The following is a 27,350-nucleotide window of genomic DNA, read 5'->3' on the forward strand; positions in this document are numbered from 1 at the left end:
ACGCTCAATATGAGTTATGCATCTTGCTCAACTTTATTAGTTTCTAACACTACTTACATAGAACCGATACACATGCATATTCGTAAAGCAGAAATATAGTTGGTTAGTAGCCTCTAAACGCGCGCGGTTTCACACCCCTAATTATCATGACTAAAATAAGCATTCTATCCATGTAGCTAATTGAGTTGCTGTGCTTCAGCCTTGTAGTTTGTTACTCCCTATTTTCCCATACGGGTCCCCATCTTTCTTGGCCCTGCACCTGCTTTCCCAGCAGCTGTAGCTTGTTACAGCCACGGCCTGTTGGCACAACATAATTACTTGGTCTCAGGATTCAAGAGTAGCTCAAGGCTACCTTCTTGTTAACTTCCGCACAGCAACTTCAGCACAATTCTGATTACAGGCCTATTCTGATACCAGGCCTGGATTGTGCAGATCTTCAGAGATTCTAAAGCCACGCTTCTGCAGCCATTCTTCTGCACTCATACCCGTTCATTAGTTTTCCGGGAAACAGTTTACATATTCATTACAATTCTGAGAATTCATTTACATATCTCATGCCGGCGCAATGTCCTTGAGGAGTTGTCTCTGCGCAGACTCTATTCCTTAGCGGCCATGTTTAAAGTCTTCATCTTCACCACGTTGCATGTACAACAGGATTCTAAGACAAAATGTCCCTTCTAAAGATAACCAACCCAAGGACTTAGCAGTCTGTGCACCCGTCATGTGGCAACAAGCGTCCTTGGACATCTCCTGACTTTTAACTAAACACAGGTGCGTCATCCTTTAGATAAGTGGTACAGCATTCACTATTCAAAACACCAGTGAGTACGTCAGTGACTTAGAAGTGTAGCTCCCATTGAATTAAATCCAAATTAGGCCTGTAACTAATATTCCTGAAAACTGCAATAAATTCACTCTTAAACGGTTTTAAGAAACATCTGGCTGTTTCATTTATTTTAAGAGTTACTAACTTAACCTAATATGACAGTGTCTCTCTCTCTCTAGGAGGCTTTATAAAACAAAGTCACAGAATTGCTTAAGAATTAATGAACAGAAGCAAAGCACTTGTTGGGTCTATTGAGACAAAACCAGCACCCTAAATTTGATACACTGGCTTAAAACTAGAAGATAAGTCATCAGACAGCAAACACTTGTCTTTCAAAACAGTACTGGATTAGGAGATCCAACCCACTTCCACACAGCTGCAAAACAGTGTCAGGGGCTCAAATTCAAACCCCTTTTTTTATCAAAAAAGGCTAGATTTTAATGAACAAAGGGGAAGTGTGTTTGTCCTCTCACTAGCAGCATCTGAGCAAGTTTGAGCATGTTTCTGCTGCAAGGTGTTATGCTGAGGTTCTTTGGTAAAACAATTTTTATTAAACTGACCTCTCCTTTCTCAGCTTTTCAGTTCTAAGGTTTCCAAAGCGCAGCATCCTTTTTGGTTTATTAATCCAAATTACTGAATACAGTCTTGACTGAAAATCTCACCGGACAGATAGGTTAAACTCTAGAGCCACAAACGGAAAATGACGTGCATCCCCACAAGCTGGGCTAGAAATAGTGGCAATCACATGTCTGGAGCATAATTTGGTTAGAAGACTACAAATTAATTACCTGAGAGGTTTGAAACCAGATTCACCAACAACTTTAATGTTATTACTGCATCTTTCTAAGAAATTAATATAAACCAATTGTAGTCTGTCGCAATAGCACTATAGGCAGAACCTTTCTTGTGAAGAAATAATAGTAATTTTTTTCTACAGTGTTTCCTTGCAATACACTCAGTGACAGCAAAAGCAGATAGAAGCCTCATAAAGCTGAATAGAAATAATGCTATTGACAGCAATTATAAAATAGATTGTACTGATTAATAAGAAAAAGTAGTAGATCTTAGGCTATAAAAAATTAGTCATCAAAGTCATCTGCAAGAAGAGGATGCCTGGACTCGATGTAAATTTAAATTAGTATCTGGATCCAGAAACATCCTGAGGAGGCAAATACATTGCTTTTAGCAGCATAGATTTGATAGCTGTTCTCTGAATTTAACTTCAGATATTTATTAAAAAATTGGGACTGCACTGTGTCCTCAACCACAGTTTAGACTTCTCAAAATCCAGCAACTGTCTGTCACATTGTACCTTTTATCTTTCCTCCATCATCTGCAGGCTGTAATCTTTAAAATGCACTTCAGTACTGACACAATAGGAGAGTCTGGTTAGAATTTTATTGGCTTTAGGCAGTTAATTTGGTGGAGGGCTTTTTTGCAAATACATGATTTTAAATTAATAGCAATGATTTCATGCATATCTATGTCATACTATTTTCTACAACACAGAAAGTTAATGTCAAAGACTATGAGATGTCATTCATCACATTGTATCATGGGCCATGGTAAAGAGAGCAATAACATGGATTATCTCCCCAAGCTAATCTTAAATCATTTTGGTACCTTTTTTGATCAGATCTGTGAAGATGTAATAGATAAGAAGACTGCTATTTGCAGCTGCATTTATTGTTGTCTACACACCAAAAAAAAATTGCAAAAACCAGTTGTGCCTTGGCCATTATGAAAGAAAATATGCCATTTATCATAAAAAACCCCACCACTACCATGTACATGCAGGCTCAAAGGTGAGCAGATTTAAGCTGTCAGGGAGCAGCAAGGGCAGGGTGCCCTGCAAGGGTGGGTGAGCCAGGAGCTGAGCACAACAACAACAAAGCAGGCAGGGCAGTGACCTCGCCAACAAGTGCCCAAACTCTCACAGTGTCCAAACAAAAAAGCAAAGCAGGTGATGGCCAGCAGGGTCAGCCAAGAAGGCAAGTTTCCGGACAAGTCTGTAATCATAAGCAGGTCAGAGGTGAAGCTGGGAAGTCAAGTCACTGGGTCAGGATCAGCAAGGAATGTAGCCAGGCACAGGCACCCCCATGGTGCCGCTCAGGCAAGGGCCCAAGTTCAAACTTCCCCAAGTGAAGGGGAAGAGGCTACTGTGGAGGCTCCTTACAGCTCCTTGTCCTCCTCATCACACAGCTCTTTTCACTGCAGCCTCATCTGAAGCTACATGAGCACATTGTACCAGAGCCAGCCTAACACACAGGCAGCTAAGCCCCCAGGGAGCAGGGAAAGGGTTGCAAGGTCTCAGCGTACACTCGCAGCTCTAACATGAGCTCCTGCAAATTCAACAAGATGGACTGTTTTATCTCCTCCTGAGCATCTGTTCTTTGCTAAAGCTGGAACAGTCCAAGTACCCTGAAGTCAGGAAACATTTTTCTACCAAAGCACATAATGAAGGCTGGCATTACGAACCCATTTTCAAGTCCAGAAGAAGGACACAGTTCTGTTTTGGGGTAGGAAGGGAAAAGAAGGAGGAATTGAAGTTTTAGCTTTTCAGAGCATAAGTTCCACTCTTCTAACAAGAAGTTCATTTGGTCTGCAAGCACAGAAGATAACATTGTGTATACATGATGTGACTATGCCATCACCTACCAAGTTTACATTTTGTCAGTGTGTGTTTCCAGCATTACAAATCAAACTGGCTTGTACACAGGCTGGCATAAGCTTATCAGAAGACTGCAGGGTAACATCACGTGCAAACAAAACTTCTCCCAATTTCTCTGTAGTATTTCTCAATCCTTGCACTACAAAGAGTTACACAAGAAATCTGTGATTTTACGTGAGGATAGCATAACAGTTACACGTTCAAAACAGATTAAACAAACAGGGTAAGAGTTAACACTTTCAGTGACAGTTTTTCCCTTTCTTTTGCCTTATTTTTACCTGCCCTTAAGATGGTGGAACTAACAGGGTTATTTCCTGATACTGTGGGAGGTGAGTGAGGTGGCATCTTCTGCTAGCTGTAGCAATCAGATGTCACAGAACCCGATACCAGCTGCTAAGGGAGTATACTTCTTTGACTTGAGCAGCGTTTTACGACCAAATTATGCAAGCTTTAAAATTTGAATGTGATTTTAATTGAGCAGTTTCCCATATGCAACAAAGGTTTGTACTCCCAGTACCGGCAGGGAGGACTCCTCTGGGGACGCCCAGTATCTTGCGCAGCAATGGATTAGCTGGATACAAATCATCACAGGTCCCAAAGGCTACAGAGGCTGGCATGAGAAACCCATACATTAGCTAACTGTCGACTTGCCAGATAACAGTAACGCCATGAGACAGGGCTTGGCACACGGTGGGTTTAACAAGACGGGAAGAGGCTGCTCCAGGAGGATTTGGGGCAGGCAGGACAGGGCACCGCATCCTCCGTGAGGCAGTTTCCCCAGCACGGCCTCCGTGCATGCCCCAGTTCGAGAGCCCCGTCCGGGCCGGCCGAGAGGCAGGGCTGCGGGTGGGTGTCACAGGCAACGGGGGGCTCACAGGCCTGGGCCGTGCGGCTGAGCTGCCAGCGGCGCGCCACCCGCCCCACGGCCTCCCGCTGGCCCGCAGACCCCTGCCCCGGACTGATGCCACCCCCAGCAGCCCCGGGGCTCCTCGCGGCCTCGCAGCTGCCTCCCGGCCCCTCACACGCGGCCGTTCGGTCTCCCCGCCCCGGGCGCCGCTGGGACCCCCGCGCCGGGGCCGGGCCGGGCCGGGCGGGCCTCGCCTGCCGTTGCCAGGCAACCGCCTCCTCGCCTCGCCGGGCCCAGCCACCGTCCTACTCTCACCCGCGGTCGGCAGCGCGCTCCCATTGGCTGCCCCCGCGCTGCGCTCGGCTCCCATTGAGCGCCCGCTGCCTCTGCCGCGTCCTCATTGGCGCGCCGCCCTCTGGCCACGCTGCGTCACTTTCTCACACCATTCCCCCCGCCTTCTCCGCCAGCTGCGGGCCGGCCGGTGGGCGGGACCTGGGCGGCCGCGGCTGTGATTGGCGGGGGAAGCTGCCGCTCAGGGCGCGGGCCGGCGCCCGGGCGGCGGGGCTGTTTAAAGGCGCCGCACGCCGGCACGCCGTACCTTGTCCTGTGTGCTAGCGGGTGAGCGAGCGAGCGAGCGGAGCGACACCGGGAGCCATCGCCTCCGACAGGTGAGGGCGGCTCGACCCCTGCAGGCTCTCGGGCTGGGCGGCGAGCGCTGGTCCCGCCGGTCACCTGCACCGCGACGGGTGTCGGGGCGCGGAGCCGTGGGGTCCGCACGCGTGGGGCTGCGGCGCCGCTGGCGGGTGGGTCGGCGCGGCGGTGGGTGCGGGGTGCTTTTGAAGTGCCTGCCGCGCGGCGGGAGGGGGAGAGAAATAAGAGGGGAAAAAAAAGGCAAAAAAGAAGAAAAAAGCGCAGAGAGGCGTGTCTGGGTGCCTGTTACCGTAGGTGTTAGCCCGCAGGCCCCGCCGGGCGCTGCCCGGAGCATCGTGGAGCATCGCCGGTGGCGCGGCGCAGCGCTGCCTGCTCGGGGCAGCCGCCGGTGCCGGCCGCCTCCCCAGAAGACCGGTGCGGGGGCTCCGGGTGCGTCCCGCCCTGGGCGAGCCCCCGGCTGGGTGAGCTCTGCGGGGCGGCTGCTGCGGGGCTGCTCTGCCCCCGGCTTGGGGGCCTCAAAGAAGCTTGGAAGCGGCGGCGCCCTCTGCGCGGTCCTTAGTCCCCTCTGTGTCGCGACAGAAGCGCCCAGCCAAGCCGGGGAGGGCACGGCGGGCGTGTCCTCTGCCGCTCACATCCCCACCCCCCGCCATCGCGGCGGGCGAAGGACCGGTCCGGACCCTGCGTGCGGCCCCCAGGTGCGGGCATCCCGATAGCCGCCGGGTGTAACGGAGCCCCGGTCTCGGCCGTGCCCGCGGGTGGCGCCCGGCATCCCCGCGGGGGGCACGGCAGGCGGGTCCGCACGGCTCACGCACGGTGCGGGCTCTGCGGTTTGGCGTTGCGCGGTTCGCTCGCCTCCCGCGCAGCCCCGGGACGGTCAGAGGCAGCGACCCCCCGCGGCGTGCGGGGGTCCGGCACGCTCGGTACCTGTGAACCCTCCCGTTCTGCGGGGATGTCATAGCAGGCACCGCCGGGTCATCACGGTTTAACTTCTGAAAAGCCGCCTGAAGTGGCCCAGCGGCCATCAGCAAGGTCTGTTCTGCGGGTCCTCCGGGGGCGAGGCGCGGGAGGGAGTTACCGGGTGCGTTGCTTGTAGCCGACAGTCGGGGGCTTATTTTCCAACTTTCAGTCAAGTGTTCTATATAACTGAAAAACTGAAGCAGGAAATAAGGAGGTCAATTTATGGACAGTACATTCTCAAGTTCTTAACGAAGACAATGAAAGCCACCAGTTGTTGTGGGAGAATGTATTTCTGGCAACACTAGCAGAGAGCAGGGGCTGCTCTGTGGTGCTCATTCATTCCCTACAGGCTCCTAAGTGGGCACGAAACAAAGCAAATTTCTCACTTCTTTATATAAAAGCATTTGGGGTTCTCTGCTTTCTAAAAGAACTCATGCTTTTGAGAAAGCTTTAGTTTTTGGTAAAAAAAAAAATCAGTGGTGGAATATTGTTTGCCATTTGACCAGGAGCACAAAAGTCTGTTTTATATCGAGTAAATATTTTTTTCCCTGTAATGACTGACTTAAGCTGTCATATGCCCTATTTCTTTTAGTGATCCAACCAAGCTTATAGAGCAGTCTTTTTTTTTTTTTTTGGTGTGATACAGCCTGACACCCCGACTGCCACTGTATGAGGCGTATTTAGTGAGCCATATACTGTAGACAGAGCCTCCCTTTAGCTGTCCTCTGCAGAAAGTTTTCTGATGAGAGAACTGCAGCAAGTAGGATGAACTAAATGCTGATTTTGGCCTCTTCAGTTCTGTAAAGACCAAGGGCAGAGCAGAGTGTTTGCCTCAGCCCTCACCAACAGTGCAAGTCCTTTTGGCATACTGCGTTTCCTAGTAATTCACTGACTGGTTAAAAGCCACTGCTGTTCTATAGCTATTAAAGGTCAAGTCCATTATGTGCTGCATGTATTGCCTCAGTATGTAACTTAAATAAAATTAAGCCCCTAAGATTCTCTGCAGCCTCTGCTTTTCAGCTTTCTGGCTCTTGCAGCAGAAATGAGCCCTGCTCTGGGGTACAAGGCTCGCCCTTGGGGTGGCTGCCAGATGCTGAGCTGAGCTGGCAGCAGTCTGTACACCCTTTTTGTCCACTTCTTTCAAAAGTGAAGCATTTTGTGCTGGAAGGAGCTGGACCCCAAAGTCCTTTTACCAGCTGATAGTTGGGATCTCGCTGTTGGTGGCGTACCTGCATTCTGGAAAGCATCTGCCTTCTCCCCTGCAGTGCCTGTGCAGATTTGGGGTAAAATGCAGCTCTTGGAAGAAGTTCTGAATCCCAGGACTGCTCTGTGCCCCCGGGAGATGTGTGTGATTTGCTGCTTGTACTGCCAAAAGGGGATGTGAGTTTGTCCTGCAGTTCTCGTGCAGTCTGCAGACCACCGTGTGCTGTCCCTGGCTGTGGCTTTAGGAAAGCAATGATGGCCACCTCATTTCTAACAGTGTAAACCTTCTGCCATGCCATGGCAAATCCTAGTGCTGCCCACAAGATTCCCAGAGGCAGAAATTTTCGTTGCTTTTTTTTTTTTCAATCCAGATGATTTAAAACAAGATGTGGTACGACTCGCTGTGGTGTAGGCGTGCAAAAAACCTAAAACTTACAGCATTGGAGAAATTAAAAAAAAAAGCAACAGAAATGATGTGCCACCAGGATGCCCGTGGCCAGGGATTGTCAAAAAGAAAAAAAAAAAGTCGGAAAAACCCTCAAACTGGTGGATTTTGTGTGCTGGTGGGTTTCCTTTGAAGGTTTTTTTTTTTTTTTTTGACTGTTGGTTTTTGGGTGGGTTTGGGTTTTTTCTCCGTCACGGTGCTGCTGCGTTTCATCGCGCAAGGCGCTGCGGGCGGGGTGGGGCGGGGCGGGGCCGGGGGGTGGGGCGGGGACGTGGGGCGGGGCGGGCTCCCCGCGCCAGCGCACTGCCCCGCCGGGCCCCGCGCGCATGCGCAGCACTCCGCGCCGGCAGCCGGCGATGGGCTTCCGTAACGTGTAAGGGCCGGGTCGCGCTCGCCGGAGACGGGGTGGCAGGGGGCGGCCGGGCGCCGCGGTGGGCTCTGCGCCGCGCGCCGCGCTGCGGGTGGGACGTGCCGTGCCGCCGCCGCGCCGCCCCGGTGGCTCCTCGCCGTCTCCTGGGGCCGGGTCACGGGTAACCTTGAGGCGTTGGCGAGGGGGCGCTCGGCGCCCTCGGCGGTGGCGGCGGCCGCCTGAGGCGAGGGGCTGCGCGGCAGGGCGGGTTACGGGAGCGGAGGCGCCGGTGGCCCACGGGCCGGGCGGCAGGCCGCGGGGACAGCGCAAAATCGTGTTTTTTTAGCTGAAAATCATGGCTGTGCCGCCCGGCCGTACCGCAGCGCCCCGGTGCGCGGCCTCGAACTGCCTTTTTCTCCCGTCTGCACCGCCCGAATATGCACACAGGCTGCAAGAGAAATACTGCACAATTAAATAGGTTAATTCAGGTACATCGTAGGCATGTTGAAAGATCTTGGGTGGTGATCGGAATGAATGGTCAGCCGCGTGCTCTTATTTTAGGCCTGACGTCAGACTGTACCTGTAACAGAAAACACTGCTAATGTCTTCCTAATGTTTGTCTTTATATACATCGTGTAAAGGCACCAGTCCTGCAGCAAAGGGCTCTGTGCTGCTATCCACCTGACCGGTTTGATGGGAGAAGTTGGGTGCTCGCAGCTGGGCACAACGGGAGAACGCTCTGTGAAGCCCTAAGTGAAAGTGCAGGAATGCGGTGCCTGCCTGAGTGATGGAGTTTAGAGTGTAGTGACAGTAAAGTTACAGGATTGAAATAAGAAAACTTGGTCCACCAGGGAGAATCCCTCTGTATTCATTTCAGCCTGTGGAATGTTTCTCTAGGTCTGGTGTTAGGAGTTCCACTGTTCTGGAGTGGCAAAACAGTATGCTGAAGACAGACAAAAACCCCAACCAAAAATACAGAAAGAAACAAAAATAAAAACACAGCAAAAAAATTCGCTATTTTTGTTCCAAGTGTAAACAGAATGGAGCAACTTAAGTCATTTAGTTTAAAAATTAAAACAATTTTGAAAAGTCCTGGCCTGTTTCAAGGCAGAGCTTTCCCGGGAAGGATAAATTTTAAACTTAGGTTCTCGGTGAGCAGCATTCAACGAAAAAGCCCCCAGTGTTTCTAGCTTGGCTGTATAAACTTGAGACTTTGCATATAAGTGAAAGCAGAACAATGAACATTGAGACTTTTCTTAAACACTTAACACTTGTTAAGCATGAAATAACTTGGGTTTAACCTACATCTGTTCACTTCCAGAGCTGAAATCTGTATTTTTGCTTAAAAGTACTCCTTAATGTAAAATGTTACAAAACTTCTCATGATGTTTACAGTATACTTAGACCAAAGTCTCCCAGGGACAAAGGCTTACCTTTTGCAAATGACCTTGTAAAATACCTGAAATTTAACTGTTTCTGTAAACCTACAGAAAGTGGAAGTAGGTCTCTTCAAATGGATGTGAATAAGTCAGCTTGTTTTGTGGTTTTTGTTTTTTTTCTTTTTTCTTAAAGATCTGCCACAATGCCTGGGTCTCTTCCAGTGAATGCTGAATCCTGTTGGCCGAAAGATGTTGGAATTGTTGCACTGGAAATATATTTTCCCTCTCAGTATGTTGACCAGACAGAGCTGGAGAAGTATGATGGTGTGGATGCTGGGAAGTACACCATTGGGCTAGGCCAGTCAAAAATGGGGTTCTGCTCCGACCGGGAGGATATCAATTCTCTCTGTTTGACTGTGGTTCAGAAGCTCATGGAGAGGAACAGCCTTTCCTATGATTGTATTGGGAGGTTAGAAGTTGGAACGGAGACAATAATTGATAAATCAAAATCTGTAAAGACTGTCCTGATGCAGCTTTTTGAAGAATCTGGTAATACAGATGTGGAAGGCATTGACACCACCAATGCGTGCTATGGAGGCACTGCTGCTCTTTTTAATGCTGTTAATTGGATTGAGTCCAGTTCTTGGGATGGTAAGTTGAGGGTATTTTCCTGCTCAGCTCCGAACTTTCCTCTTTTTCCTTTCTTTCCTTAACCATACTTCTTTGTGCACCACTCTCATGAAAATTGCAGTAACCCATAGTTACCATGTATTTGACATTCTTTTTGAACTCTTGTAGGGATGTTATCAAATAGAGGTATGGTTCAGTAACTAGCGGTGTTTCTAGCGGGCTCTCCTTAAAAGGATTAGAAATAAAACTGACCATTAAAAAAAAGAGAAATATTTTCCCAGTAACCCTCAGCGATTCGTTGTGCCGTATTCATGTAACTGAAATTTCCAAGTCGTCACCTAATTCACTTGAGCAGTTCAACAAAGCTCAGAGAGGTTAGAGCAGAAAATACATTACCAATAGAAACAGGGTTGTTGGTTGTTGTTTTTTTTTTCCTTTTTAACATACCTACATTTTTCATTTGTTTACGTGCTGCACGTATTCAGAAAGATCATTTTTTGGGGGGAAAAAAGTTGCAGCTATATTTTTGGAATTGAAGTTTTAATATAGCAGTAGAGATGAGAAAAACCTGTAGCAATTCAGCTTCATGCCCAACAAGTGGGGTTTTTTTATGTCATCCTCTGGTTTTGAACAGTCTGCCTTACAGCAGTGACAGTGTTGATGTTTAAGCATGTAACACCAAGAGGGTAAACTATTTTTCTTTTCCAGAGTCTTTCTTAAATGTCTTGGCTGTTTGCCACTAGTTCAGTTACACTGAAAAAATGACATGGCTAATGATCACTGGTCTTCTGTTAATTTTGGTGGCTGCCAGGAAACTGAAATGTGGCAGAAAAGACAGGATTCAAGAGCCCCGTAATTTTTGCATAATCTCCTCTGTAACTAAATCCTAAAAGTTGCTGATGGTATTAAAATGTGCTAGATTCTTGGTTATTTCTCATTGTTATTTCTGTGTGTTTTTCACAGGGCGCTACGCACTTGTTGTTGCTGGAGACATAGCTGTGTATGCCAGTGGAAATGCCAGGCCAACAGGTGGAGCTGGTGCTGTTGCTATGCTAGTTGGTCCAAATGCTCCGTTAATTTTTGAGAGAGGTTAGTCCAGTGAGAAAACATACACCATTCAGCCAGATAACTGGATCTGCCCTGAAGCCTGTCTGCTGGTTTTTGTGCTTTGCTGGAGGGCTGGATTAAATCCCACGAACGTCAGAAATTGTACTTTGTCTGCTCTTGCTCTGGGTTAATTTGGGCAAGTCCTGTTAATAGGAGGCAGCAAGGAACAACTAGAGATGATCCTATCTGTTTATTTCCTTGGGCATTCTACAGCAAAATTGACAAAAAGCAGACTCCGAGCTGAATAACAGAGCACTGTACTTTCAAGGTGAAATAATGAAAATTTGTTACTTGTGTTTGTCCTGCTTAGTCCTACTGTGCTTAACAAGCAGTTGAGAACTTAGGAAATGTTACCTTAAAGGGCTTGAAGGGCTATGAAAACCTGCTTGACTAGAGCCAAATATTACTACTTTCCCCACAGATGTTAAGTGATGCATTTAAATTCACTCAAAGCAGCTGAGTAAACTAATTTTCAACTTTTCATAAATTTCTGTTCATCAGGGTTACGTGGAACCCACATGCAGCACGCGTATGACTTCTATAAACCAGATATGGTCTCTGAATATCCTGTAGTTGATGGCAAACTATCTATACAGTGCTACCTCAGTGCATTAGATCGCTGCTACACTGTTTATCGCAACAAAATCCACGCCCAGTGGCAAAAAGGTATGTAGCTTCACCTGATACTGCAAGATCTAGCAAATGCTGAAACGTCTAACTACACAATGTATTTAGTGTCCAGTCTGAAGACTAGTATATGGGTCCCTTTCTTCCTGTTTCTGTGTTCTTTCGATTGAAAGGTGTGCTCTCTTGCGTAAGAAATGCGTTACTTCTTTTCTGTTGTCGCTAAGTACCTGATAGTAAGCAGTAGTCTCTGCAGCTTTTGTTGGTCTAATGTATAATACCTTGCTTCAAAGTGTGTCATTCCCCCCTCTACTCAGGGTCTTAAGTTACTGGCATTAATATTTAAATGTTATGTAACGATGCCAATACTGATTTGTTTTTACCCTATGTATTTAGTAGATGCTTCACTTCTATTAAGAAGCATAGGTATGACGAGCAGGTAGTTAAATGAAGTAGACTATTTATTACGTCAAAATGCTGGGTAAAAATATGAGAGTCTTAATATAAGTTAAGCTTGCAGCTTTCCCTTCTAGAAGGGCAGACATTGTTAGTGCAAAAGATCAGTAAGAAACCAATTTTTAAAGAGAAGTAGCAGCAGTGTTTAAAATGAACGGGCCAGCAACAGTTAGTCTTACGGTTGTCTCTTGCATGCTGATCCATTAGGATCACGATATCCTGCCACCCTCATACGTTACTTTCATAGTTGAAGCAAGTACTAAACAAAAGTTGTAACACAACATTTCTTCCACTTCCAGAGGGGATGGACAGACATTTCACCTTGAATGACTTTGGATTCATGATCTTTCATTCTCCCTACTGTAAATTGGTACAGAAATCTGTGGCTAGACTCTTGCTGAATGACTTTCTCAGTGACCAGAACCCAGAAACAGCAAACACTGTTTTCAGTGGTCTGGAAGCTTTCAGGTGAGAATGACTGCTGTCTTCCTTAATTACATAACCTTAATTTGTTGCACATCCAAGGTGTGTTTTCACTTCCTGGTATTTTAGTACCTGTTTCTGAACTACTGGCTTTTTTTTCTTTCTTATTAATAGGGATGTAAAACTTGAAGATACGTATTTTGACAGAGATGTGGAAAAAGCTTTTATGAAAGCTAGTGCAGAGCTCTTCAACCAGAAAACCAAAGCTTCGTTACTCGTATCCAATCAGAATGGGAATATGTATACCCCTTCAGTCTATGGTTGCCTTGCCTCGCTTCTAGCCCAGTAAGCATATAGCTGGAAAAAAAAAGTCATAGCCCTTTATATGTAAGGTCATAAAAGGTTTTTGTTTCAAAAAGTCTTTTGTAAAAGCACCATCTAGCAAACCTTTTCCTACTGGATTGCCTGAAGCAGAAAGACTAAAGTTAAATTGCCCTACACACACGATCTGTTCAAGTGACAAGGAGACTCAAAATTTCTATCAGAAGCTGGTCTGAAACAGCTTGTTACTGCCTTCCAAAGTAGGATCTTATTTGTAAGGTGGTGTCTTTTCCCAGCCTCAAACCCTTGTCCCATCCCATGTCTTCCCTGCCCCTCCACAGCTTCTCCCTCTGTCCGCAGCCTCCCAAGAAAAAACCCAAACAAAACAAACAAAAAACCCACCAAAACAAAACCACTGTAGTGGATCAGAATGCCTTCTCTGTTTTGCTGTAGTAAACAAAGCCAAACTAGATCAGTATTTACATAACTTCTTTTAATGACAGACTTTTAAAAAAACATGTTAAGTTTCAATTAAACTATTTCTCTTGGGTCCTTTTTTCTTTATTCTGACTTTGCCTTCCAAGATGTGGTCATTCATTTTAGGCTTTAGGTGACTCCAGAATGAAAAATGGCTGCCTTCTAGATAATCATATTCTGAGCATTTCTTTGCTCTGTTTTCCTTAGGCAGCTATAACAACAGTGTTAGAATCTGTGGTTTTAAAAGCCAAAATTTATGCATTTAGGATGCTAAATGTGTATTGTCAATACAATTTGCTGGCTGCTCTTTTGAAGCTAGCTCCACTTTCTAGTTAATTAAAATTGGTGCCTTGGCTTCATTCTCAGTTTAAATAACTGTTGCTTGATTGGCAGGTACTCCCCAGAGCAGCTTGCAGGACAAAGAGTTGGTGTGTTCTCATATGGCTCTGGTTTTGCTGCTACGCTGTATTCCATCAGAGTTTCACAGGATGCCACTCCCGGTGAGTGAAAGGAAGAGATGATAGTTAACTCCTTCGCACAGCTCGCCAGCATAAGTAAACCTGCAGAGCAATGCCTAATGACAGTAATGCTGAAGGGAAGATGTTCCTGCTCCAGGAACATTTAAGTGTCTCCTTGGGCAAATAATACTCTTCAAACTCTGTTAATGTTTTGATTGGGTAATAAGGAGTATTTTTAAATGACTAAAAGTTTAGCTTCTGTAATTCAAATTATTTTGAATGGGCTTGAAATGTGAACGTGCTAGTGTGCAGCTCTCTGCACTGGTGCTACCTTACATGGTGATTTTATATTGTAGGTTCTGCATTGGACAAAATAACTGCCAGCCTTTCTGATCTCAAGATAAGACTTGACTCAAGAAAATGTATTGCTCCTGATGTCTTTGCTGAAAACATGAAGATTAGACAGGAAACACATCATTTGGGTAAGAACTTCATTAATGTAAGTCATTCCTAGTCTTACAGCAAAATGCTTATCACTTAATTCACCTGACTTTAAATGACTAGGGTGTAGAATGAAGAAAATATCCAACCCTTTCTGCTTCTGTATAGTTTGTGTTCATTGGCCCAATGAATGTGGCTGAAATGAAAATGTTTTTTCTGTCTTACTACATCCAGACTGCAAAGGCCTGTGTTGTGTAAAATTCTTACCAGGAACCAACTAACTGTATCTGTTACTGGCTTTTTTACAGCCAACTATATCCCACAGTGTTCAGTAGAAGATCTGTTTGAGGGAACATGGTACCTTGTGCGTGTGGATGAAAAACACAGGAGAACTTACGCGCGGCGCCCACTCATGGGTGATGGACCATTGGAGGCAGGAGTTGAAGTTGTCCACCCAGGCATTGTTCATGAGGTGAACACTCATCACTCTTTTAAAGTTTGATATAGGTGGTGGAACGGTTATGTGTTTGTCTTAGCATGTGCATGTATGTTAAGAGGAAGCGGTTTAACAAGTTACATGAAATACTTTGTTAACATATGTAACATACAAGCCAGAAGTAAAAAACTGAACATGAGACTTTTAAAAGTACATTTCATCATAACAAGAAAGAAACTGCGCAAGACTGAAACAAGAACAAACTGGCTCTTTTCACATAATCAGTTGGCATGAAGCATGACCGATTTGATTGACTTAAGACCAAGCCGTCCAAGTGTAGCATGAATTGTTTTGAGAGTTGGACTAGCCTTGAAGTATGAATGTCTGATCTAGAAAATTTTATTTAATGATTTTTTTCCCTTCTTCTTAGCACATCCCAAGCCCTGCTAAGAAAGTGCCAAGAATCCCTGCAACAACAGAATCTGAAGGCGTTACTGTTACTGTTTCCAATGGGGAGCACTGAGATACCTCTGTGAGGTGGGGAATGAAACAAGGTGTGAGGGTAGGGTGAAAGAGAGAGGAAAAGGATTGCAGTAGCGCTGAAGTTTCAGTGTATGGTAGTGCTTCATTGGAGTATGGGAAAATTGTTTAAGCTCCTTGGAAAGATTTGTCACAATATGGTATGGTGATATTTATAGCGTTTTCAGAACACTAAAATCATGAATATACTGGAGGTGGAGGGTCTTGCTGGGGTGGTGTAGATTCCTTAACATGTCGGAATTTTTTTCAATTGCTGAGTAGTACATGTAGTCTATTACAAGGTCTTTGTACTTAAGGGGAATCTTCTGTTTGCTCTTTCCATGTAAAATGACTTGAAACTTACGCTGTTAACTTCTACTTCTGCCACACACACCATAGTCCAAGCTTTTAATGTTAGGGTTCTCAGTGCCTTGACAGTAAGCAATCTTCTCAATACTGCACTTCATTTTGTCCCCTTTATCACCTTCCCTTTCTCCTCCCAGTCTACCTCCCACCACCCTGTTTTGGGAAAGGTTTAGAACAAAGTAACATTCATTGGTGGAATAGAATCTTTCTCCCCTGTCAAAATGACGGGATTGAGAATGGCGAGACAGGCCGGTCGTTTTCTTGCAAGAAGCTCTGTGACCCACCGTGTTGGTTACTACATAATTGCTCCGAACGTCCATATTACTGGTTTTATACCTGCATTATAAATCACAGCAGCCTGGGAGGAAAGAGGAAGAGGGGAGGTAGTAATTTTTTCTTTCAAAAGAAATGGGTTCATGGATTTGGCAACTTTCAGGATCATTTAGTAGAAGCATCCAAGGCAGCAGACTTTTCAAATAAAACTTCTGGGTATTATAGAGCTGGTTTAATTGGCAAACAGAGGAAGGGAGGAAGATCACTTTGGAGCTCTGGCCTCTTGCTATTATTTATATAATACATTTCTGAAAGACGATAATTTTGGGTTTGGCTTTGTACTTTTGAAGTCTTTCTCGCTATTGGTATTACTGTAGGAGTGGAGTCTTCTTTTTCTCTTACCCCCACACCCCAACATGCAAGCTAAAAGCTATACATTTTGCAAGTGGTAGAAACACAATGCTAATGGGGATTCCATTCTGGGAGTTTTTTTTTAAAGCCCAGAATGAATATTAACTATGACATGAGCCTTCTAAGCTTGTAATATATATTTAAATTGAGCTAATGTACAGAATGAAGTTTTGTTGAATTTATTTCTTTGCTAATTCTACAAAGCTACATTACCTAATATAAAGTAGCAAAAAAAAAATTGTCTGTTAAATTACAATCTTTTTTGTGTGTAATGAAGTGTTTGTGTTATCTGTCACTAGGATTTGCTAACTTGCTGTATTTGTACAGTCAAGCCTTGGTAAAAATGGTTGTTTATTATAAACTGATGAGTACTAATCTGTTTTGCTGAAAATGATGGAGCAATGATGCATGATGATAGTGTTTGCAAGTATTTTGGTTTAGGTTGCCCTTGTGAAACTTACCTTGGCACCAGGAGACCAAAGTGCCATGGAACAAAGTCCATTGCTGGCAGTGGACAAGCCGGGAAGTGAGCTACTGGCACAAAGTTAACCACAGGGACCTCACAGGCTGTGAGGCTGATCCTTCGTTAAAATAAAGTTTGAGATATTTGAGACCCATTGGAGTAGTGCTAACTTCTTGGGTTTTCAGGATGCATTTTTCTTTAACAGGAAAAAGGAAACTGGCCCTGTGAAGACCTGAAGTTGTGGGTTCACAAACTGTATGGACCTTCTTTCTTTATATCATTCCATTGCAAAAATGGAAAGAAAGGGTTGCTTAGGCTGGTGCAAAACCATTGTTTCAGGGCAGTGTTTCAAAGTAACTTAAATGCTTTCACATGGAAACTGTTTAAAGAGGAGGAATTAATTACCAGCTTATGAATTTCAATTTATCTTCACTACTGTCTAATAAAAGCTGGTATTTTTTTATCCCCCTCAGAAAATCCATGAAGGGGAATTGGTTCTTGCTTTGTACTTGCCTGAGCCTCGATGAGTCCTGTTTCCCATGGCTGGCTTGTCATTCTGTTGCTCACTTACGTTATTTTCTCCCTTTAAATTCATCATGATCTCATTAGTCCCCACAACAGATAAGGCATCCTGCCCTTAAATTTGAAAGCAGCAGCTGTACCTCTCAAACTTGTATTAGATTACTTGCCTTAACTAAGACTATGTGGGCTCCAGCTCTTAGCTTAGTCATGTTAGCTATGCCTGTTCGGAGGACAGCTACTGCACTTTTACACTGTTTGCATTGGTGCTGATGGTGTTGAAGATTAAAGTATAAAATACTCTGATTTTCAGCTTTAACTGACTATCTACATCTTGTTGATGCTCAGAATAACTGGAGTTGTCAGGCTATCCAGCTTTCAACTTGTAGTGGTCAAGAGTGTCAAAATCTGCTTTGTGCCAGCCTTTGCCAAAGTAGTATGGCAGGAGTTAGTACAAGCCTGTAATGCGCAATGTATAAATGGATTTTGTTATAGGTTGTGTTCCACGTACTGATGCCTAGTGCTAAAGCAAGAATTTAAAACTATGTGAGTTTTGGAGTATGCTTAAATCTTTCCTTACAGGAGTGCAGCTGGAGTCCAAGCAGTTCTAGAGTGTCAGAATTGTGCAAGTAATGGAAAGTGTCAGAAGGTTAGATGGTAGCCCAGCCAGCGATGCACTGGGAATTGCAACCACATGTGCAGGGTAAAAGCAGCATATCCTAACTTGCTTCTCTTGAATTGTGATGAATGGGGAACTGTGGTTAACAACAGCATTGTTGTTTCTTCAAATAAAACTAAAAAAAAAAAAAAAGTTGTGATACACGCTTTATCATGTTTAGTTTGCTGAAGAAACTTTAAAGAAGAATTTGGCGTTTAGATTATGGTCTGGTTTCTGCTTAAATGTAGTTCTCTGCAAAAATGGTCCTGGTTTGCAGTGGTAAAATTGTGTCGAGCTGAGGTATGATTTGTTCAAGAAGTCAGCTGTCACATGCCTGTACTGAGAACCTTCTGTGTGTGAAATGCAGTATTACTTGATCGTTACTGAAAGGTCACCTCCAACTAATGATTCCTTACCTGTGTCACTTACTGGGGTTCTTGCACTGCTGTACTGTGCCTCTGGAGCAAGGGACAAACAAACGCATGAGGGCTCTGTATTTGAGTACTTCAGTGTGACTTGAGACATACAAAGGAGATGAGGCATTTTTTGTTTATTCAAAAATTACAAAAAAAGTAACACCAGAACTTGCGAAAAGTGAATAAAACCCTTCGTTAAATGTGCAGAGTAGAAAGTCTGCAGTGCAATTTATAAAATACAGCACAGCTTGGATGTGTGCTTCACCCTGCTATAAGAATGGGTTCCTGTCCTCAAGTCTTGTTCTTTGGGGTCTGGATGGGACATGATAGGAACACATTCAAGTGCCCTTTTCTTCTGGACTTTGTGTAAAACAATCCTGTAGACCCCTGTTATTGAGCTGTGTGCATATCTTCCCCGGTTATTTTGAATGTGTTCTTCTGTGATGCCCAGATCTTCCAGAATATTTTTTACTTCAATTTCTTCCTCTTTGAGTGTACTCCTGTCTGATAAATACTTTGGATCCAGTTTAAACGGCTGTAAAGGTTTGGGGTACTGTATTCCTTGCATCCATTCACTGTTCATAATAAGTTTGACAGAATATCTTTCGGTTGGTACTGGCTGAAGGACTCCTTTTATCAGATTCTGGCAATCTTCTGAGAGGCAGGGAGGCAAACTGTATGTCCCTTCAAGAATGCACTTTTTCAGTTTGGCCACTGTATCTGCCCGAAATGGCATGATACCTGTTGTCATAAAGTAAAGCAGGATCCCCAGTGCCCAGATGTCTACATAAATACCAATATAGTTTTCATCTCGGAAGAGTTCAGGAGCAGCATAAGGAGGAGAGCCGCAGAAGGTATTTAAAGTTTCATCTCTTTTACTTACTGTGCTGAATCCAAAGTCTCCCACCTTAACACAGGTGTTACTGGTGTAGAAGATATTTTCTGCTTTTAAGTCCCGGTGAATGATATTATTCTCATGCTGTAGAACAAGAGGGAAATCTGGTATTAGCTTGTTTACAGGAAAGTTAAGTGACTAATTAATTACCATGCAGGAGAAAGGGAGTTACCTTGGACAAAGTCAGAAATAAGTATTGCAATGAAATTGGGAAGTTAGGAGTATTTAAACACATTTTATGTATATTTAAACAAATATTTATCTCAAATATCTCTACTGATACAAAAACAGAGTAAGTGAAGACGGGAAGAAGGATGCTGGGTGTTGTCTTAAGAATAGCAGTCTCAACCTGTTAACCAGTATCGGCTACTGTCATGAAGCAGATCTGTGATGGCATTGTAGTTAATCCTACGAAGTTAGATAACCATGCACAAAACCTTTTTTCAGGGTTCAGAACACTTGCTTTTGCAGTTACTGTAATTCTGTAACGATACAAGTAACTATTCCATTTTTGTATATATTGTAAGGTTGTGGACTTAAGAAGTGAAGGTGTTCAGTTCACCAAGTGAACTTAGATAAAGTAAGAAAGTTGCAATTCTGTTGTGTGGTCTGGTGTCCTATGAGGAGCTGGTGGTGGCAGGAGAAAAGGAGCACACACCTGTGCCTTGTGGTATTTCATGTTGCAGGGCACAGAGTTCAGTCGTGTCTTCTAGTTTTATAAACCTAAAATAAATACATGTATCTTGTACTTTTTTTTTCTCCCTTGGAAATGGTAGTGGTAGCTAAGGACTCAAACTGAATTTGCTTTGCTTAGTGGCAATATACCTGCCTTGACTAGGTAAGGGTTTAGCTTCATCTTTGAAATAACTGGGAGGAGTAGATGTGTTTGAGCACTCTGCCCAGGCTTTTAAAGTAACCAGGTACAGTATTTGGAGGTAATAAGGAAACCTTTCAGCATCCCAAGATTTTTAAACTCATCAATAACAGGCAGGGATCTTCTGGTTGTGTACTGGTGGCAGTGAGATGGGATTTCAGTAGCGTGGACCATATGGTATAGCAAAAGTAAAATGTTTTGCAGAGGTCTTTGTGTATGAGTAAAGATAGATGTGGGCTGGCTTGATAATCTGGTTTTTAATGCTGAGAAACAGATGCAGTCTTGGAAGTGTAAAGTTCATTCCGGTAGCTGTAGAGTACCTGTCCTATGGAAAACATGTTGAAGTTAATCCATCACTTACAGGATATATGGTGATTTTATTCAAAAGATGTAAAAAAATGCAATGAGCAGTCTATAATGCCGTTTCTAGATGTGTAACCTGGGAACACCCTGGCTTTTGGCTTTGCCTGAGGCTATTACGTGGCAGGAAAACATGAGCCACTGGAGGGCACCCTGAGCCAACTGTAATGAATGCTGCTATTCTCAGATTTCCAGAACAGTCTTCCTGTGTTTTTATGCTGTTGTTTGAAGTAGCTGTAGTTAACTGTGCAAGGTTCAGAGGAGGTGGTACTGAAGTAGTGTAGTTAATTGCCCTTTTTCTGCCTTTACAAGATGCTTTGGGTTCTAATAAAATAGCAGCATCCCAACACTGAAGACGAGGCAGGGAGAATGTGTTGCTGGGTGTTAACTTCACAGACTTGTGCCAAAGCAAGGACCAGGAATTAACTGTCTTTAAGTGCCGGACTCCCACATTCATTAATAAGCAAGCGGCTGCACGTTTGCAACACCTAACAAGCCTCTTCTCTGGAACACTTTCTTCAAGGAAAGGAGTAACTGATCCTGTTTCGAAATGGCTGGAGGGAAGAAATGAAGCCTTGTTAATGGCTGCCTACAGCAGCTCAAAGCAGACAGGAGAACGTTAAAGGGATCGTTCCACCCACGAGGTGTTCCCAGTCCAGTCTCCTCCAGAAAGCTGTCAACAGAGAGGCAGTAACTCCAGGTGGATGAGAAAGCTCTCTCAGATGCTTTTAAGACAGCTCTTGATCTGTTTTGCTCTTCAGAAACGTGAGCCTGAAATCTTGGTAACAGTAAACCTGCTAGGTAAAAACCAAAAGATACATTGATGAGTAGTGAGGGGCAACATGCCTGGGGAGGAAAAGGAACTTACCATGTGCTTCACAGCAGACACAATCTGGGAGAAGATTATTTTACACTCTGTTTCTAGCAGCTTCCCTTCAGTACTGATTTTAGTGAAGAGCTCCCCACCTCCTGCATACTCCATCACAAGATGCAGTTTTGAGAGTGTCTCCACCACTTCATACAGTCTGATGATATTTGGGTGGTGCAGTTTTTCCATGTTGGATATCTCACGAGATAGCAAACGTTGAGTCTTCCGGTCCAGCTTGGTCTTGTCCAAAATCTTAATTGCAACTTTCTCTGAAAAGAAAAAGACTTTTCCATGTTGTTAATGCAATAGGTACAAATGATGATAGTACTTACAACAATGCTTGGTTAGAGTAGTGCAATAAAATGTCACCTCTGATCAGTGCAAGCTAAGCTGCAGAGGCCTACTAAGCCCTGCAGTCTTTCGCACACACCTATGTCCCTTTCCATCTACAGCATAAAGGCTGCTCGAGTTATTGCAAGAGCTAATTGCCTGCTGTCTTAGTGTGCTCTGTTGCCACCAGGCTAATACCTGTCTGATGGCAACGGTTAAAACAGCTGCTTTTGGTGTGTAATGCTGGTAAAGTCTGCACTTTCCTTGCTAACTCAGTGCTCTTCAGGTGGGCTAGGTCTGAGCCTGGTGAGTCTGGTACTTGCAGACTGATGGAGGTGTTAAGATTTGGTGCTTTGTTTCAGAGCAGATAGACAAACTGGGGGTAACTTAGGGGCTCTGGCTGTAGTCCTGCAAGTAGAGTGAATAAATGCATCACAGTTGCTGTTACATTTCTTTATTAATTGGCAGGTTATGGCTTTTCTCTTCACTCTAAGCAATACAGCTGGTATTTGAAGGATTCGTCTGGTTAAAATAGGTTTATTGTGGCTTTGTATAACTAGTCAGGACAGTAAAACTGGATCATGGCAATAAAAACAACTGTTTGTTCCTGGGAAGGTTTTTTTTCCCCCCCCCCCCAAGAATATCTTAGTCAAACACCCCGAGTGTTTGTTATCATTTTTATTGAATCTTTCAGAAAAAAACTTCACTTCGGTTTCTAGTACATGGGAGTAAATGGAAAAGTATTGTTTACATGTTGCATAAGAGAAGAGTGAGAAGGCTATTATATTTGTACATGTGTTCCGGTATAAAAGGATTTAAAATGTTTTTACTTAATATTACAAAGGTATTTAACTTGAGTTTAGCATGTCAACATACCTAAAGGAAGTGTTAAGCATATGTGTGCATATATCTGTACAGACCAAGAAAACTCCATGTTTAGTATATTTACCTTAGTAACATACATAAGTTGATTTCCCTACTGAAATGCAGCAGATATTCCAAGCAAATGTGATTCTTGTGGAAGGTGCTGAATTATCCCTTGACGTGCCTATTTTCAGAAGGAGCCCGTGCTGAGTATAGGGCAGTCTTCCCCACACTGCTTCTCTCTGACCTGTTTTGTACTTCCTAGCAAGCCCCTTAGGAACGCGGGAACCCACTCCAGCGTGGTGTGGATGGTGGCATGGTGGGTCGGGGAGGAAATGTAGCTATTGCATGGTAACAGCATGTGACACTGATCATGGCAGAGCTCTGACTGCTGACCTGGGCGTGAAAGACTAAAACCCTTGTCATGTCGGTAGCATATTGATCACCTAAACCAAGAGCAAAGAGCATCACCTCGCAGTAGGTAACATTTGCACAACTAAATATTTAGATATTGCAGGGATAGCAATTGTTACAACGTTAACTATGTAATTGCATCATTACATCTTGATTTATAGAAGTTGGGGGCATTTGGGCTTTAAAAAAAAAAAAAATCTAGGTTAAATTCCTTCCCTTTCCTTTTGCTGGACTTCAGTATTCCTCCTGGTTGGTTCTTCTGCAAAGTTTTAAAGGAAAGAGGGGAAAGTATTGCAAATGGTTTAGCACTGAACCATAAATCAGGACTGAGCTTTAAATCTACATCATTGCAGTTGCATATGTGTGATATGCAAAGAAAACCAGCCCACCTGAAGTGTGATAAACCTGACACTCTCCTTTTCTGTTTTTTAAACTTGTTCCCTCTGCTTCCAAAAAATGCTTGGTTTATAAATCCTGTACTAAACTTGCATGGCAGCAGTGCTGAACTATTGTAGCAGATAGCTCATTTACTAAAATATTTAAACTGAGTCGTGTGGGATTTTGATTGACTATATGCAGTGTATGCAGAGGTTTGGGAAAAACTAGCAGAAATCTTTATAAGAGAAGTCAGAAGGTTGAGAAGTCATTTCAGGAAGAAGTGGTGTATGCTATGATGGCAAAAGGAACAAAATGCAAATGGAACCAAGTTAAAAAGGCTTAAAAAAAAAAAAGCAAACTAGGTGTCTGAACACTTCTGCCTTTGCCATTCATGTTTCATGTTAGGGTGGCTTTTTACTAGCTGTAAATTTTAGATGCTCTTAATTGCATCTATTCAGCTCTGCTCTCACGCTACATTTGTCAGCTGGCAGGTATGTAAAATAAAGGTTACAAAGTGCTTAGGACCATAATAACCCTTAGCATGCAACTCTGCAGGTCTCTGCAGAAAATCTCTGCCAAAATTGAGGTTAATAAAGTGGGCAACACTCCTGAATAACCCAATACATATCACAGCACCAAAGATTTTCTTGTATTCTCTAAGCAACCAAGATGGCCTTATGAGAGAAACAAGGTCCCCTATCCAGTTTTTTCCTCTCTCCTTCTAGAAAACTTTGGTACCTCTAGAAAACTTGTCCCGTGATCTGTTGCAGCAGATCACAAGGGCTACAGAACAGCACACATGTAATTGTTACAAAAAATCATCTTAGTAAACAACAAAATTGTTACCTTTTTTAATATAGTGACATTTAAGAAGAAAGACCATACTTAGAACTTAACACTATGACAATAACTGAAGAGCTGAACATCTACCAGACACATACACCTACCCCTACAACAGGGACCCAAACAGCATTAGAAATACAAAGGCTTCATTAATATAAGCAGGAAAAAAAAAAAAAAAAAAAAGCTTCTACTCATTAGCACTGTGCAGGAGCACCATTACCACACAATGATGTGCATCTCCTGGAAAAAAACAATCTTCTTGGTGGGGGGTGGGGGTGGTGTGTGTATGTATGCATGTATGTATGTGCACATGTACATGTGCCTATTCTTCTGTCTACATACTGTATTTCATGAGGACAGATAAGCTCAGAGGCAGATAAGAGTCCAAACATGTTTATCCTTTATCCTTCCTTCCATGTGATGGTTGCAAACTTAGTATTGAGAAATTAACTCCTTGCCTGGTGAACGTTTTAACCAAAAATCTACTAACAAAACAAAAATAATTTGAGAGATCTCTGGTGAAAAAGAACCTTTTCAAGAGAAAAAAAAAATATCATAAATTTGCCCAAGCTTACTATATTCAGTGACACTCAAAATTTTTCAGTCAGCTCTATTCAAATGCTAAAGTAACCTGTCAGTTAAGTTCAAGAGGTCAAAGTTCATCCAGATCAAATCTGTAACTTCCTTTCACTAGCATTCCCCCTGTTCCCAGTACAGGAGCAGCATTTCCTCCAACAGTAAGCACAAGACAGTTTTCTCTGGAAGAAAAAAAAAAATTGGGGAAAAAAAAAACACAGAAGAGGAAATAACTTTATATGGGCCAAGTAGAATAGACATGCTTTTCTGAGACAAGCAAAACCAAAAAATCCACACCCAGTTAAAGGAACCCTTAGGCATAGGCAGACTTAAATTTAGGAAAAATAAATACTGTCAGTTCCCTGCTTTTATTCCCAGTACAACAACTGCTGCACACGAAGGATAAATGTGAGTTTTCACAGCTTTGCAGTCTGGGCTGAAAGAGGTGGTTAGAGAAAATAACAGATGATACAACATGAAGGCTTTAGGGCATATCTCGTTCTCTCACCTGTAAGGTGATGGAAGAAAAGACAGTCAAAGCCTATGAGAAAAAAATCAAGGCAGTAGTGTACAAAGATGCAAGGAATACTCACCCCGGGGGGAAAACAAGAACAGTTTCTATTATTGTCAGACAGAGACAGAAAAAACAGGACAGATGAAGACCAGTTCTCAGTTATAACTTCTGTCTTCTCTTCATGCTACCTAGCCTTTCTAGTTCTTCCTAGAAGTGGATATAGGGTGCTTTTCTGTACTTAGGTAGTTGACAATTCAGCACAAACCCTGGTTTGGCTGTACCTGAGCTGCACTTGCTCAGCAGCCATGTCTCAGCTTTTTACAGTAATGAACCACCTGCAAATGGGTCAGTAAAGCAGGCATAAAATTTCTCACCAAAATGACTGTGATCAAATGAAAGCTTCATCCATACTAGTAAAATCTGTGATGAAACAAAGGAAGCAGAAGCGGTGCTAACTGTCTGCAGGCAGCAGCATGCCTAACCAGGCTGCCCTGGGGGTTTACAACCTCTACCCGTGCAGTCCATGAGCTGGGGCAGGGAAGAGGAAGAGGCAGAGGGACAGGACGAGTTGAGGGAGGGGAGGCACAGCACCATGCTTGTAAGTGTGGAGTGTTTGAGCCATGGGATGAGATACATTAACTCCATGAAGTGCGGAGATTAACTTCTCTTGCAATAGGTGCCATCTAGAGAAAATGTTTCTGGTTTCTTTAAAGCCTTATCCAAACCTAAGCATTTATCTGTGACCATGCCTATAGATTTTGCTCAACAACAAAAGAAGGACACATACAAACTATATGAGTAATTAAAGTTCAGACTGCATCTCTCTTTCCAAACAGGGCCATATGTATACCTACAGAACTAGGGTGCTCAGCATGCAGGTGACCCACCCACCCTAACCTACCTTTGGTTAGGGAATGAATTCCAAGCTTCACTTGTGAGAAATTCCCACTTCCTATTTCTCCTCTGACTCGGTAGAAGCCAAGTCTCTTTCCCAGGGTTAATTCTTTCACAACTTTTTCATTCTGGGACATATCCTGCATTAGTTTCTCAAATGGGGTCAGCCTGTGCTGCCTGCCCTCTTCATCGCCTCCATAGCACTCTGGATGCCCATCGTCTTCTCCACTGTCCTCACGATGCCACTTGGCATAGCGATGTTTTCCAAGAATTCCTCCATTCACATATCCTGTTGTCATAGTCTGTACGGTAATCACTTATTTCCCCATTTAACAAGATGGCTGGATAAGGAGTTTAAATGAAATAATTCTGTATGAATATGCAATCCTGTGCATAATGGACACAGTGACAAACTTAGCAAAAAAACCAACCAGCTTACTGAAGGTCCATCTTTGCAAGTTATTTCAAAAACAAATCCAGCATATCTACAGATTGCAGTTCTGTTCAAAGCCAGAGATAAAACTGGAAACTGTTTACATCCATCCCTGACTAACAGATTTAATATGTCAGGATCTTAATCTACAAGGTAAAAAAGGCTTTGCAATTAAAACTGTAAACTTTGTGCAAGAAAGCACCGAGCTGCTTACTGTCTATGCAGTACATTTGACACATGCAAAACATTTGACATGAATTTTCAGCCTTTAGCTTGCTGCTTTGAAAACTAACTTGCTATATAAAGGTCAAACAAATAGCTGATTAACTATGCTGAATAAATCCAGATGCTTCCAGTTCATTTTGAATAGCTGACCTTAAAAGCGTAGTCCTTCTTGACTTTGGTACCAATCCAAGAGCCGAACGTAAGGTTTGCCTTTGATTCATTCTTCAGCCTGTGAGCTTGTCACTGTGCCTTGGAAATGTCACTGTGCCTTGAAGCCTTGCTGTAAAAGGTTTGTTGCTGCTCTGTTTCCTCCTCAGGGCATGTTTAACAAAGCAACTGATCCCAGAAGATGACAGGAAAAGCATACTCTGTGCAGCAGGCAAAAGAAATGCTGCGCCTCAGTATCCCTGCCAGTCACATGGCAGGACAATACAGGATTAAGTAACTGCAATGTCACATTAACCCTCCTTTATTTAGATGAGCTTTCTTTAACGCCTTGAGCCTTCTCAAAATTTTGCCAGACGCATGGTGTTCCTAAGCAGACAGATGAAGAAAG

At 43.7% G+C, this 27,350-nt stretch overlaps 2 protein-coding genes across 4 annotated transcripts; one reads left to right on the forward strand and one right to left on the reverse strand.

Moving 5' to 3' along the window:
* The first annotated feature begins 4,885 nt into the window (after positions 1-4,885).
* Positions 4,886-16,887, forward strand: HMGCS1 (3-hydroxy-3-methylglutaryl-CoA synthase 1). Its single transcript, XM_040580485.1, has 10 exons — positions 4,886-5,012; positions 9,522-9,979; positions 10,922-11,047; positions 11,567-11,731; positions 12,445-12,613; positions 12,743-12,913; positions 13,760-13,866; positions 14,181-14,306; positions 14,574-14,737; positions 15,132-16,887. The coding sequence occupies exons 2-10, from the start codon at positions 9,532-9,534 to the stop codon at positions 15,222-15,224; spliced, it is 1,569 nt and encodes a 522-aa protein (XP_040436419.1). The 5' UTR covers positions 4,886-5,012; positions 9,522-9,531; the 3' UTR covers positions 15,225-16,887.
* Positions 16,888-18,445: 1,558 nt separating this feature from the next.
* NIM1K (NIM1 serine/threonine protein kinase) lies at positions 18,446-27,317 on the reverse strand. 3 transcript variants are annotated; one of them, XM_040580487.1, is made up of 4 exons: positions 26,945-27,317; positions 26,144-26,477; positions 21,324-21,592; positions 18,446-19,305 (listed from the first exon to the last, which is right to left on the reverse strand). In XM_040580487.1, exons 2-4 carry the CDS (start codon positions 26,433-26,435, stop codon positions 18,556-18,558), a joined length of 1,311 nt encoding a protein of 436 aa, XP_040436421.1. In that variant the 5' UTR covers positions 26,436-26,477; positions 26,945-27,317; the 3' UTR covers positions 18,446-18,555. The 3 variants fall into 3 exon arrangements, with proteins under 3 accessions (XP_040436421.1, XP_040436422.1, XP_040436420.1); XM_040580488.1 differs by having other exon boundaries at positions 26,144-26,381; positions 26,941-27,313; XM_040580486.1 differs by lacking the exon at positions 26,945-27,317 and having other exon boundaries at positions 26,144-26,561.
* Positions 27,318-27,350: the final 33 nt, after the last annotated feature.

Source organism: Falco naumanni, chromosome Z (genome assembly GCF_017639655.2).
Source record: "Falco naumanni isolate bFalNau1 chromosome Z, bFalNau1.pat, whole genome shotgun sequence".
In the NCBI taxonomy this organism is placed as follows: Eukaryota; Metazoa; Chordata; class Aves; order Falconiformes; family Falconidae; genus Falco; species Falco naumanni.

Bases quoted from the DNA above. Each gene is read 5' to 3' on its own strand.
- HMGCS1 (XM_040580485.1), top strand. From the start codon at position 9,532: ATGCCTGGGTCTCTTCCAGTGAATGCTGAATCCTGTTGGCCGAAAGAT. The intron at 9,980-10,921 runs GTAAGTTGAGGG...TGTTTTTCACAG, and splicing joins TGAGTCCAGTTCTTGGGATG to GGCGCTACGCACTTGTTGTT. The intron at 12,614-12,742 runs GTGAGAATGACT...TCTTATTAATAG, and splicing joins AGTGGTCTGGAAGCTTTCAG to GGATGTAAAACTTGAAGATA.
- NIM1K (XM_040580488.1), bottom strand. From the start codon at position 27,015: ATGAATCAAAGGCAAACCTTACGTTCGGCTCTTGGATTGGTACCAAAG. The intron at 21,593-26,143 runs GTAGGTTAGGGT...TTTTCTTTTCAG, and splicing joins AATTCATTCCCTAACCAAAG to AGAAAGTTGCAATTAAGATT. The intron at 19,306-21,323 runs GTAAGTTCCTTT...CTTGTTCTACAG, and splicing joins TGTCTGCTGTGAAGCACATG to CATGAGAATAATATCATTCA.